General features: G+C 35.7%; 1 protein-coding gene across 1 annotated transcript in view; it reads left to right on the top strand.

The window, feature by feature from the left end:
* LOC135221643 (opioid-binding protein/cell adhesion molecule-like) overlaps positions 1-13,182 on the top strand; it is a 96,143-nt gene extending 82,961 nt beyond the window's left edge. The window contains exons 6-9 of the mRNA XM_064259330.1: positions 704-838; positions 1,219-1,352; positions 4,199-4,275; positions 10,520-13,182. Of these exons, the coding sequence (XP_064115400.1) occupies positions 704-838; positions 1,219-1,352; positions 4,199-4,275; positions 10,520-10,680 (507 nt within the window). The 3' untranslated portion in view covers positions 10,681-13,182. The remainder of the gene's footprint in view (positions 1-703; positions 839-1,218; positions 1,353-4,198; positions 4,276-10,519) is intronic.
* The last annotated feature ends 1,871 nt before the right edge of the window (positions 13,183-15,053 follow it).

Below are 15,053 nucleotides of genomic sequence, written 5' to 3'. Positions count from 1 at the left end.
ATTATATTAATTATATATATATATATTAATATAATATATATATTATATATATATAATATATATATATAATATTATATATTATATATATATTATTATATTATTATATATATATATATATATACAGATAATATATATATATATATATATTATATACTATATATATATATATAATATATATATATATATAATATTATATTTTATATATATATATAATATAATATATGATACATTATATATAGTATATATATAATATAATAGTATTATATATATATATATATATATGTCTATATTTTTTTTTTTTGTTTTTTTTTTTATTATATATAATATATGATTAATATAATATATATATTATATCTATATATATATATATATATATATATATATATATATATATAATATATATATATATAATACACATTATAATTATATCATATATAAATTATATATATATATATAATATATATATTATATATTATAATATATATATATATATTATTATAATATATATAATAAATATACATATATATTATATGATATATATTATAGTATATCTATATATATATAATATATATATATATAATATATCTATATCAGAATCAGAACTCACATCTACTTATGTAGTTTTAGAATGTATACATATTCTCTACAAAAATTTAAAAAAATTGTTTTTTGGCCCTTATATTTAAAAAAAAAATATATTCAGATGTACACAGGTACGGGCGTACTCTCTCAGTTCATTAACTTGCACGTGAACACGCCACGTGCAGCCATTCTGGGACCCCAGGAGCTTCACGTGCAGGAGGGAGACACAATCACTCTCGTCTGTGTTATCCAGCAGGTAGGCTGATGGCTATTTTTTTTTTAGCTACTGAAGTAGTTTTATAGATGTAATAGTCAACAATTTTATTCAGTACACAATTTTTTTAGTACACTCATAAGCATATGCAAAAAACACTTCCCTCCCTCACGCACACATACACACATGAATACATAAATACAAAGTAGCATAGAATATTTGTAAAAATCTATTTTCGAATATATGCTCTTGCTTCTCTTTTCTAATTCACTTTATTAAATCTAGTCGAACAAATAAATACCTCTGTTGTTATTTTTCAGTATGCAAAAGGAATTTCATATCATGTAAAAAAAAAAATCACATTCAAAACCATTATTTCGCGACCGAAAATGAACTTTTCTTTCATCTTTGACCCTATACAGAGCAAGCCTCCTTTCGTCTTTTGGTATCACGGCGAGAAGATGGTCAATTATGACGAATCGCGTCATAGGCTGAGCGTCATTACCAATGCCGAAGGAACCAGGACGCACTCCCGTCTCACGATCACCGACGCAAGGTATTTCATCTTTTTATTTATTATATTCTTAAATTTCAATTGTTCGGTTTATCGTTAATTTCATTACTAGTTTATATATTACTATCTATAATTTGACAAATGTCTTTAACATAATCGTTTATTCAGATTGTAAATTTGCCCTAAATCCAAACTATAATAATAATAATAATAATAATAATAATAATAATAATAATAATAATAATAATAATAATAATAATAATAATGGAAAAAATGGATAACTATCAAGATCTGAAAATAGAAATAAGAAGGATATGGGATATGCCAGTGGAAATCGTACCCATAATCATAGGAGCACTAGGCACGATCCCAAGATCCCTGAAAAGGAATCTAGAAAAACTAGAGGCTGAAGTAGCTCCAGGACTGATGCAGAAGAGTGTGATCCTAGAAACGGCACACATAGTAAGAAAAGTGATGGACTCCAATAATGGAGGCAGGATGCAACCCGGAACCCCACACTATAAATACCACCCAGTCGAATTGGAGGACTGTGATAGAGCAAAAAAATAATAATAATAATAATAATAATAATAATAATAAGGATAATAATAATTTCTGTTATTGTTATTATTCATTAAATTTATAGCTTCAGTAGGAAGAAGTCCTTACTTGCCATAACTAATCCACCATTAATTTTGTGCATGGCAAATTTTACTGGGGCAAAATATATATATTCAGATAATACACCCACACACACGTATAGTATATATATATATATATATATATATATATATATATATATATATATATATATATATATATATATATATATATATATATATATATATATATATATATATATATATATATATATATATATATACTATTATATATGTATATATATATATATATATATATATATATATTAATATATATATATATATATATATATATATATATATATATTATATGTATATATATACAACATATAAATCCAATTTTCATGTGAGGTGTGATGGATAGTCATAAATATGTCGTTCAGTCCACTAAAATGGCTTTACTACATTTAGTATTATTTTAGAGAGAGAGAGAAGGATAGTTTGAAAAAAATATACTCTTAAGTATACAGTTGTTTATATCAGTATAAGAACAAATGATACATCAGCAAATTAAATTCAATATACGTTTTACATATTGGGCACCTTTCTGCAAAACCAAAACCCCGGGAAAATGTTCGAGTGATCGTAAAAGAAATTCCTTTATTATCGCATATCTGGGTTTACTTATGTAAAGCAAAGAATTTGACGAAAGGCACGTGTGTATAACTCATGCGTACACAAAAGTCCGAATGAGTAAGTTTGCTCACCTTGCGCAGGCTCTGAGAATTATCTATAGCTGAATGGTTTATCTTTCGGTGGTGATTATAGCTTTACCTTTTTATATCAATGAGAACTGCAGTATGCATGCATACATACATAGTACATACACAAACACACACACATATATATGTATATATACATATATATGTGTGTCTGTGTGAGCGCGCAAGAGTAAGAAAGAAAGTCAGTAAAAATAATCTCAGTTCAATGGTGTATTTTTTTTCCTTGACGGCAAATGTAAAATCCAACAGAGTAAACAAACCGTGGTCTTCTAAGTAACGAATCTCGTAAACAAAGGCACACAGATGTAATTTTTCATTTCATTCCCAAAACAAAAACACAACAGGTTCTTAGGCCAGAAAAGAAACGAAAGAGGTATTAGTGCCGGTTCTATTATGTGCACCGCCATGTGTAAAAGAGAAACCACTCCCGTGAATTGCCCTCAAAAGAGCGAAGATTCTGTCTGTTGCTGTTGTCGTTTACAAAGACAAATGAAGACTCTGATGCCTATTCAAGGCTGAATAAATGGGTATTCGTACCGTTATATTCCCTTTTGTGTCAGACCAAGATACAAGGACATTTTTTTCCTGTCATCAACAAAAGCTAGCCATTTTTATTCCTTTTCTATGCTGCGTGGATTTTTTTTTTTTTTTTCGTAATCGGAGCAAAGAATTGCCTTTTTCATTCGCTTCATATTTGCTAAAGCACAATTCATCATGTCCTAAAATTCAGACTTGTGAGGAAAATGAGAAAAATGAGGTTAGAGTCCCTATTCATCCCTTCTACATTGATAAAGAAAAAGTTTATTCTTTATCAGAATGACGAGTCCGGATATATTATTTCAATGGACAATAACTACTTGAATGAATAATTCTCTTCAATAATGAAAAAGAGTAATTTAATCATTCTCTTGAAGAAAATCCTCACTTGCAATTTCGTTCAGTTTCCTATAAGGAATTTTTATCTCCTTTCCACCCAGGAATTTCCATGTGGTTATCTGTTGTTGTCAATGAGTTCTACATTTTTTTAGGGGGATTTCTAATCTGGTTTGGCTACACACACAAATAAAAAGCGATGCCTATTGTTTGATATGATTACTTTTCCCATTACCCTTTTCTCGATTAGATATAAAAAGGCCTTTACTGTCGTCCACATTATTATTATGATTATCATTACTATCCCTGCAAATAAAAGCCTACTAACCTGTAATTCTACAATTGCAATAAACTTACAACAATTTGCTGACCTGCATCTTCGAGGAATTTATTTCCTGTACAGTTTGTGTTACCATAAGAATACATTTGTTGTTGTTTTATATATTAGGGCTTATATTATGGGTAGTCACATGTATAATAATATTCAGCTTTCATGATAGGAAAGATTACGTGAAAAGATTTAATCTTAACTGAGTCGACTGTCACGAGTTAGTTCTCTTGTAAGTGACTTCTATGAAGCTGTACTTTGCTGAGGCTCTTGTTTTGCTGATGTGCTTTTGTTGGTATTTTTCAGGAGGTGGGACTCTGGTAACTACACTTGCGTGCCACCAAACGTACAACATGCCTTCGTGATTGTCTTTGTCACCGAAGGTCAGATGATTTTGATTTTTGTTTCGTTTTATTATTTGCATTACTTTTCCATTATAAGGTGAAATGATGATAATAATTATTCTGTTTTTTCTGAGTTATATCTTGGGCAGTAATATTAAATCCATTCTTTTCATACTATCCACTTGGATTTTACTAAATCAAGTGGTCCCCTTGTTCCACAGCTGGTTTTATAATTGCACAAAAGATCCATTCACTTAGATACTGTTGTAATTAAGCAGCATTTGTTTCGACGCCATATTTACTCCGAACTACTATTGTAGGAGAAACCTGGATTGTCAATCCGGTACCGACCAGAAAAAAACAGTTATTCCTCTACACCCAGGCCAGGTAATGACCTGGGGGTCGAAGACCTCGCGACCTCTCACCCGAGCTCCAGTCACTTCCTGGTCACTGTCGCGCACACACACTCTAGCTTGTCGTCTGATTGCCGGCCAGCATTCCCTTTGTTTAACTCTTTCCCTGGTGTGTTAGTGTTTTTCCCTCTAGTTTACATGTTGTGATGGAAGCTTTGCAACGGCTTTGCCCCGATCCTGAGGGTGGGGCTTGTGGGGGCCTTTCAGTCGCCAATGAAGATTGATGCCAACACTTTGTGTAACAAGTGTCGGGGTCGTCCTTGTTCTCATGACGCCACGTGTGGCGAGTGCGTCTCGTGGACGGACCACTAGTGGGATCTGGTCTCAACTAAGAGGAAAAAGAAGCCTAGATCCTTCTCCAAGAAGTGTGCATCGGAGGTTCCTCGCAGTAGGAGCAGTACCTGTGGTCCTGGAGGCCCTTAGTCTTCCAAGCGCTTCACCTCTGCATTCCTTGGGTGGAGCCCGGCCCCCATCCGGAGGGTGGCCCACGACGGCCCTTCCAGCTCGGGTTGAGCATTCCCCCCAGGGGGCACATCAGTTCCCCCAGCAGAGGGCGCCGGTAGGAGCTGGCCTCCCTCTCCTCCCCTCTGCGCCTTTGGAGGACTTCGAGGAGGAGGCCTTTGTCCAGGATGGCCTCCAGAGCGCTTCGGAGGGGCAGGGCCCCACGGAGGGGTCCGTCTTTAAGAAGGTCCTGTGAATCATTAGGTCTTAGAACTGCCTGGCAGAACCAGCCACCCTGCCAGACTTCATGAAGGCGTTGGCTGTGGACTGTTTCTTCGGGGAAAAAACAGAGGCCAAGCCCCCTCTGTCCCTGCCCCAAGCAGCATATATGGTCCAGGTTCTGGCCCAGGTGGATGATGTAGTGGCAAGCCCCAAGAATCCTCAGAGGTACCATGGGTCCCTGAAATTCCTCCAGGCAGCCAAGGCGAGGCAGAGGAGATTGTACACTCAGGAGGCATGTACCTGGCCCTGAAGTCGGTGGAGGGGGCTCTTACCTCCCTCGCTCTGGGGCTCTCAGAAGAGAAGCTTCTGCCAGGTTCAGTCTCCTTCTTTCAGCAGAAGGCCATTTCTATGGAGGCCACAGCGTGGACCTCAATTTGCATTGCCTCGTGGCTCAACCTGGTGACTGGAGCGGTGGCTAAGTTTGCCATGGAGCATGATCTTCCGGATGAGGCTGGGCTGGCCTAGTTCAAGGAACTGGTCCTGTTGGGGGGCAAATCCATGGGGTTCCTCACAACTCAGCTGTTTACCCAGTAGACCAACTGGGTCCTCAGAAGCCAGGATGTCGCTCTGGCAAGAAACTCCCTAGGAGATTGCCAGATAGAGAAGGCAAGGCCCTGAGAAACGCCTCAGTCTCAGGCGAGTTCCTCTTCCTAGAGCAGTTGGTGGAGGAGTCCCTGCAGCATTGGAGGAAGGCCAGCCAGGACTCCATCGTGTACAGGGCCTCTTCCTTCAGGCAGCCGGTACAGCATAGCGGTCAGGAACCCTCTGAGCTAGGTAGCAGCAAAGGCATGGAGCTGCCTCCGCCCCTAACAGCCTTAATTCTTCTGTGGGAGGATGGGGAGTGCAGGGGTCTCAGCCCTCCTCCAGGGTCCCTTCCGCCCCCTCCTCATTCAGAGCCAGACCCTCTGCCTCCCGGAGGGGCAAGAGTCGCCGCTCTACAGGAGGAAGTATCGCCACAGTGAGGGGGGGCGGTGGTTGCCTCTCGAACCATTGGTGGGAGTGGGAGGATCTCAGAGCCGACCCTTGGACAGTGCAGGTCTTCATGGAAGGTTACCGAATCCCCTTCCTAGACGAAAAGCCTACCCAGATGGGGTAGCCCAACAGCGGGGCGTTCCACCCTGAGGTCCCCAGTCACAGGGATGCCCTTCAGCTGGAGGTTCTATTTCTGTTAGAGAAGGGAGCCCTCCAGCAAATGGTAGACCACTCCCCGGGGTTCTTCAGTCGCCTCTTCCTGGTGGCAAGGGCCTCGGGGGGATGGAGACCGGGGGAGCACGACAATTCGCCGCCGCCAGTTCGCCGCGGACAGTTTGCCACGTGCTAGTTCGCCACAGAGCCAGTTCGCCGCGGCGACAGTTTAGCGCCAACCTTTTCGCCACAAGCCATTTCGCCGCCAATATAAAAGCTGGCAAACATGCACAGGATATATTAAATGAGGAATAGGATAATAGGAAAGTATAGCCTAGAGATTGATAATTTATAACATTACTATCATTATCATTATTGGTATTATTATCATTTTCTCAATGAAAAAGCCAAATTTGCGTCAATGAAGAAGCTTACGAAGCTTATACAGTGGTCAAACAATTTGCCAAAATGTGTAAAGTACCTAATTATATTCCTAGCAGTTTCTCGACCGTATCTCAGAGATCAAGCGAGGCAAACTTACGAGACTTTGTTCCGGGAGCTGAATCATCTTACCAATGGTGAAGCTGCCCCTCAGTCGATCATCACAGATTTTGAGATGTCTGCCATTAGCGCCTCCAACGTCGTTTTCCCGCACGCTGAAAATAGGGGTTGCTTTTTTCACCTCGCCCAGAGTGTTCATCGTCGAATACAGCGCGAAGGCTTGAAACAGCGGTACGAGAACGACGCTGATTTTGCGCTACAGTCCGCACCATCCCAGCTCTAGCCTTTGTCCCGTCTGATGATGTACCTGATGTTTTCGAGGAGCTCAGCCAACACCTTCCAGATGTTTTGCAGCCAGTGTTGGACTATTTTAAGGACACTAATATAGGACGTCCGAATCGCCGTGGATTAAGACGTGCACCTACTTTTCCAATTGAATTGTGGAATGTACATGACCGTGCCATAAATGGTGAAGACCGCACCAACACTGTTGTCGAGGCATGGCATCGTTCTGTCCAAGTCACACTGGGTGAAATTCGGCCTTCGATATGGAAATTCATTAAAGGACTTACTCGATCACAAAAACTTAAGAGACAATGAAATTGAAGGACTCTTGGCTGAAAATCCTCCCCCCCGACGTCACCCCCGATATGAGCTTTTAAATGAGAGAATCGAAACTATCGTGAATGATTATCGTAATACAGATAACATGGACTATCTACGAGGACTAGCACACAACTTCTGAAGAAACAGCACGATCTAATGTATCATACGGTATGAATTATGTTTTAGATATTATATAGTTTTAGATATTATATAGTGTTCAAATGAAGTTTCATGATTAAATTTTTCAAAACAATCTTTCTTTATTTTTGCCTATTTTTGTCTTTGATCTCTGAGATACGGTCGAGTGAAAAAACTGCGAAGATTACTTTACTCACTTGGCAAACTGTCTGACCACGCTAACCCAACTTGTGGTAGTTTGCCTCCTTTAATTAATCTCTGAATAGATGCGGTCGAGTAAAAAACTGTATAAGCTTTGTATTAGCTTCTTCATTTTGAGGCAAATTTGGTTTTTCATTGACAAAATGATAATAATACTAACATGCTAAATTATCAATCTCTAGGCTATACTTTCCTATTATCCTATTCCTAATTTAATTTACCCTGTGCATGTTTGCCAGCTATTACATTGGCGGCGAAACTACGGAGTTTTTAGGACCTCCCTACCTTCCCCGTGTATTTTAGGGCAGGAGCCTTGGGGCGTGGAAAGGACTGGAGCTCGGGTCAGAGGACGTGTGGTCTTCGACCCACGGGGCATTACCTGGCCTGGGTGTGGAGGAATAACTATTTTTTTCTGGTCAGTACTGGATTGACAATCCAGTTTCTCCTACGATAGTAGTTCGGGGTAAGTATAGCTAGGAAAAATACAAATTACCAAGAATTTGTGATTTCCTTTGATAAGGGAATTTTAGAATTAGAACTGGCCGAACCGGGAAGAAATCTGTAACCAAATAATTTCTACACCAATGGATCCTGATAGGTCCCTAGTATTACCAAAGAAAACCCAAACGTCCAGGGCCTCTAACAAAATTTGTAGGGGGGCAAAAACCTACTGGAATCGCGATTATTCAACATTTTCTCGTTGTACTCCTAAACAATGCATTTTATCGAGGTCATTATTATATAGAAAATTAAAGTGGATAAAATTACCTTTATAATGGAAATAATGATGTAAACTCTTCTCTGTTAGTATAGTACCTATGATTCAACAATGGTTGATGTTAAAACCCTAAAAACGCATTTTTCCGAATTTTGTCTTTAAATTTTTTGAATAGGTATTTTCTGAAAACATTTTCGCTGCACTATTAAAAAAAATTCTATTGTGAAAGTGGTATGGTTCAATTTTTTCTTTTATTTTAAATTTTTGCGTTATACTCGTAAAGAATACATTTGATAAAAAAAAAAACATTACATTCGAAATTATAGTAGCTCTAATTATATAAGGATGTATACTTTATTGTATTAGTATAGCATCTATGATTCGACAAAGGTAGGTGTTAAAATCCTGTAAATGCATTTTTCCCCCGAATTTCGTCATTTAACTTTTTTAATGGGCATTTTCTAAAAACAGTTTCGCTGCACAATCAATATATAAATTTGTCTCTATAAATTGTCTGTATAATGATGTAGAATGATGTGTATTTTACTCAATTTGTGAAGGTGGTGCTGCGCGGTTTTGGAAATGATTTCAATGAAGTTCCATAAGTTCGCTACTTTCACGTTTGATATATGAAATAAATAATAAAGTTTTCCGCACTTGAAATAATTGATATGAATGAGATGATAGTCATTTTGACCATAGCGAATTCTTAGATTAACAATCGTCTCATTAGATATGGCCTGACCTGACCTGGCCGTAACATATTTTTCAAACCCTTAAAAATTAAAAATGCATTTTTACGAAAAACAACTTGTTTCTTCGTAGATAAAGAAATTGTATTCGCAGTGGTGTAAACCAACAGATACTATACCCGATTAGTTGCCTATGCATAATATATCTAGTGAAATACGAAAGAAAGTTCCATAAGAAATTCTGAAAACGCACGATTTTCCACATATTCTGAAAGCGACTAGAGTTTCAGAGTTCCAAATGTAACCTTCTTCCGAATTTTACCAGACATAATACATAGCCTACTAATCTAGTACAATATAACTTGGTATACACTATTGCGTATACTGTTTATTCTTCTACGAAGAAAAAAGTAGTTTTTCGTAAAAATGCATTTTTAATTTTTAAGCGTTTGAAAAATATGTTACGACCGAGTCAGGTCGGCCATAGAAAATGAGACGATTTCTAATCTAAGAATTCGCTATGGTCAAAATGACTAGCATCATATGCATATCAATTGTTATTTCAAGTGTGGAAAACGTTTGGATTTATCTCATATATCAAACGTGAAAGTAACACACTTAATGAACTTCATTGGGAACATTTTCAAAACCTCGCAGTGCCACCCTCACAAATTGAGTAAAATATACATTATTATACACCATTATATAAACAATTTATAGAGACAATTTTATATATTAATTGTGCAGCGAAACTGATTTTAGAAAATGCCCATTCAAAACCTTAAATGACAAAATTCGGAAAAAAGGCACTTTCAGGGTTTTAAAGTCAAACTTTGTTGAATCATGGGTACTATACTAACAAAGGAAAGCATACATCATTATATATCATTAGAAAGGTAATTTCAACGACTTTAATTTTGTGTATAATAATGGTCACCATAAAATGCATAATTTAGGATTATAAAGCGAAAATATAAAAAAGAATCGCGATTTCGTGGATTTGTTTGCACCTTAAACATTTTGCTAGGGGTCCCGGACGTTAAGTACCTATCAGAACACATTGGTGAAGGAATTATTTGGTTACAAATTTTTTCCCGGTTCGACCCTTAGATTCCCTTCCCACTTACATATAGTGTTTCAAAAATCAGTTGCTTCCGTACCCTCAGCTGGCGACACAGTAGCAGCGGTCCAAAGGCGGGGTCACAACGGGTCCCCAAAGTCTACATCACCCGCCTGTTCAACCAGCTGGGTCTCCTTGGTCGTGTGTTTCACCCTGACGTATCTGCTGAGCCACTTCGCAGGGGATTTCCACTCTGCAACAAGATGATGTCTACGCCGTGGAACATGAGAACACTAGGCCTCTCCATCTGTCCCTCTTCTTTTGTAGAGCATTTCGAGCTCCTTTTGTGCAAATGGGGAATTGGTGGTGATGACTCTGACCATGAAACTGCAGATAATAGGGACGTCTGTGCATGTGTGTGTGTGTATGTAGTTTTTCGTTTACAAAGCGATTTCTATAGAATAACTGAATTCAACCAAGAATACAAAGGATTATGTTTTCTTATATTTCTGTATTATGAAAATCGATCCTGTTTCTAGGCAAATAAATTTACACCTGCCTTCCTATCTAAGGTGTATGCATACATTCCACACACATACCCAATTCCTTATGTGAATGATTAGCTTTTACTTTTGAAATTAGAAAATTATACACAGGCAAAAACAGTCATCATGCACACCTGTTCCTGGCTTAATCTAAGTGCGATAAACAAATACGATGAAATATTTATACATAATAATTATAATGTACAGTGTAATGCGTGTCATATAACTATATGTAGATATATGTACATATATACTTTTTTGTACGAACTAGATGAATTAACAAAGAAAAATGTAATGACAAGTATTTGAAGTAATAGCTGATGTAGGCCTAAAACTTATTCCGTAACATATAATGAGGTGAGTGCAAGTTCTTAGGTGGAACTGATGTGATTTATGTTAATTCATTATTCAAAACCGAAAGAAAATGACTCAAGAACTACTGAACGGGGAATGAAAATGTTTGTCATCATATCTATTTATGATTATGAAGCCATTTATAAATCATGACTGTTTATTCATCTGTTACCAATATGACTTAACGGCTACTAAACATAAATATTGAGTGCCATTGTAATGATTCAGATAAATATTTTAATTAGTCAAGTTTTCATTTATTATGATTTTATGGATATAAATCATTAGATACTGGGGCGGAAATGGACTTGCTTTTCGATGTAATTGGCATTGTAAGCTCTTTATTTTTAAAATATTATAAAATTCAATAGCATTCATGTATCCGCTTCCGCTAACTTTAATTCCAAAATAAGGAAAAATGACGATTAATGTGATATATATCTCCTTGCCTGGAAGACAGGTAATTACATTCCAAAAACTAAATAGAAAATAGAAAATATACATATATTACAATAACTTATCTAAAAGAGTAAACTAATTCAAATAGAGTAGATACAATTAAACATACTTGTTCAAAACATTCGTCAAGGAATATTTAGCCTTTAAGGTTTACTTTAAATGCCTTCAGAAACGACGTTTATGGCTTATTTGTGTTTAAACTTGTTGCAATTAACTAACTTTTATTTTTGTAAGTAAAAGATTGAGTTATTTTCATGAAATTATTATTATTATAAATAACATTATTATATAAACAAACATGGGGAAAAATGCAATCTAAACCCAAAATATCAAAACTGAATATCAAGAGCTTGACAAGAGTATTTCCATCACAGGATGTAATAAACATATATCAAATAGATAATTGGTTGAATAATTTATTAAAATATCAACGGCTGTTTTTACTGGCTTATCACTTAGGCGAGGTGAAAATATGGCAGTAAGAAGAAATTAGATTTCTATTGTTTTTACTTCATGAACAATAATAAATCAATGTATATATTAACCATTTTTGTAATACATTTTTGTTCTATGTAATGTTCATTCGAAAAATGCCAGTTCGTAGACTATGTACATTCTGTAAGTGAAAGTCGTCATATACTACATTGTGCAGTCCTGTAAGTGAAATTCGTAATATACCTATTATGTTGTATGGCGCTGTAAGTGAAATTCGTAATATATTATGTTGTATGGCTCTGTAAGTAAAATTCTTCAGGAATGACTTTGCCTGGTTCTCAAAGGTAAGTGTGTACATGTCCACAAGTAGTAAAATGTGCACATGGATGTATAAGTTTACATATGACTTCTTATTTTTATCTAATTATATGCGTTTATGTGAATGCATATGTATCTATGTACATGCATACGAAAATATATGTATAAAGGTACGTTCGTGCACGTATGTATATAGTGCATAGTCATTGTCAGCGATTACTGCGTCAACTTGTTCTTATATATTTTGTAATACGAATAAATATGATGTCACGGAATGAGCGTTTGAAGGTCATTGTCTAAGGAAAAAAAAAGACTGACTTGAGAACATGTATTACCTCAGAGTACTTTGATATACTGTAAATACATAAGAAGATATATAAACAAAGATGAAGATATATTTGTCTCCTTCCAGTAACATAGAACTAATTTTCATCTTATTTCTTTAATTGTTAAGGACAAATAAAACACGTCTGTCTCTCTCGTCATGTATGGATTACTGTAATTTACTTTAGAATTTTTCATACATTTTTGGAAAATTATTGTTTGTCACATAAATAATTACTTTCAACCCCAGAATTGTCTTACTATGTGTCAATCCAAATATTTGTTAAGTGTCAACCAGTAGGCACTAAATGGGTCTTCAATGTTTCCTAATAAAATTACGAATACATGATTGTGACTTTGTCTTTCCTGACCACAACAATTCTCGTGTTGAATAATTCAAATACTTTCACACCATAAATAATGAATGCTTCAGAAATTTACACTTTTCATGACAGGTTTGCAAGCTATAGTTAAAGTGTTCTGTCAGAATAATCTAAAGTTATTTTTCATGATTGGTAAGAAACTTGGCAACATAAATACGTTGATTTAAGATAAATTCTTAGGGAGAGACTTTTAAACGACGAATATTTATTAATGAATTTAGTAACTTACGATTATAATATAATTCTTTTATATAATTTTAGGATGTTTCACTATAACTTGAATATATTGATTTTTACATGCAATATTTGTTTTAGTGGGTTAAAAAAAGTTGTTACAAGTTTTCTTGAGTTATATTTACAGCATTAAAACATAAGTACGTTTTTTTTATATTCCTTTGTATGTATGTATGTATGTATGTATGTATGTATGTATGTATGTATGTATGTATGTATGTATGTATGTATGTATGTATGTATGTATGTATGTATGTACTTTCATGACAACATTACATCACGCTTTGAAAAAAAAAAGCAAGTATTCTAATTAAGTAATATATCTAATACATCGAAAACTTGGATCTAAATCCAACACCGATAACGAGATAGTTGTTGCATAAGTTATCCTACTCCATTTTTTAAGCTCCCAGAATCATTTGATAGTAGAACATAAATAATGTACCGATATGTATTGGCTGCTTCCATATATGCATATTTGATATCTAATATACTGTGCAAACATGGTTTTGTTTGTCAAACTCTTCGTGGGCTCACGTCCGCTAGCAGAGAAACGTCTGGAGTGTAAATATAGCTTCATAATACATACATACATAGCCCTTTGGAGTAACGTACGCTTATATCTCTCGACATGGCGAACTGCATGTTTGGAATGCTAAGTACACTTCTTCAAGACGGTTTCACAAGGGTACGTATTCTGGCGTTTTTTATCTTCAAATTTTGATTTCCCTTCGTATCTAATACCTGTTATGTATTGGATCAACGTTGGAACTAAATATCCACTACCTTTTGTATAATGCGCTTTCATATTGTGGTAAGGGTAAGACTAAATATCCTGCTGTTTGGTATATTTGGCCTAATTTTCACGAGATATTCAGTCATTTGTGAATTCGGCTAAATTTCCACCAAATACCTAGTCTTTTGTATATTGGGCTAAACGTTTGCAACATATGTCTGATGCATTGCGCACCTGATATCCAGTCTATTCTGAACATTCTGCTACACTGCAAAAAAAATATATCTGTATATTTTGGTAACCCTTCTCCTACAAATATTCAGTACATTCCTGTGATAGGACAAACGTCTTAAAAGATATCAATATGCTTTGTATATGAGGTCAAACGCTTTACAGGATATCCAATTTACTTTGTATGTGAGAGCAAACGTTCCAAGGGATATCCAATTTACTTTGTATGTGAGAGCAAACGTTCCAAAGGATATCCAATTTACTTTGTATGTGAGGCAAACGTTCCGAAGGATATCCAATTTACTTTGTATGTGAGAGCAAACGTTTCAAGGGATATCCAATTTACAGTGTATGTGAGAGCAAACGTTCCAAAGGATATCCAATTTACTTTTGTATGTGAGAGCAAACGTTCCAAAGGATATCCAATTTACTTTGTTTGTGAGAGCAAACGTTCCAAAGGATATTCAATTTACTTTGTATGTGAGAGCAAAACGTTCCGAAGGATAATCCAATTTACTTTGTATGTGAGAGCAAAACGGTTCCGAAATGGAATATCCGAATTTACAAGTTTGTATGTGAGAGCAAACGTTCCGTAGGATATTCCATTTAACCAAAGTGTAT

Source organism: Macrobrachium nipponense, chromosome 3 (genome assembly GCF_015104395.2).
Source record: "Macrobrachium nipponense isolate FS-2020 chromosome 3, ASM1510439v2, whole genome shotgun sequence".
NCBI lineage: Eukaryota > Metazoa > Arthropoda > Malacostraca > Decapoda > Palaemonidae > Macrobrachium > Macrobrachium nipponense.
This window is presented reverse-complemented; position numbering and strand designations above follow the sequence as displayed.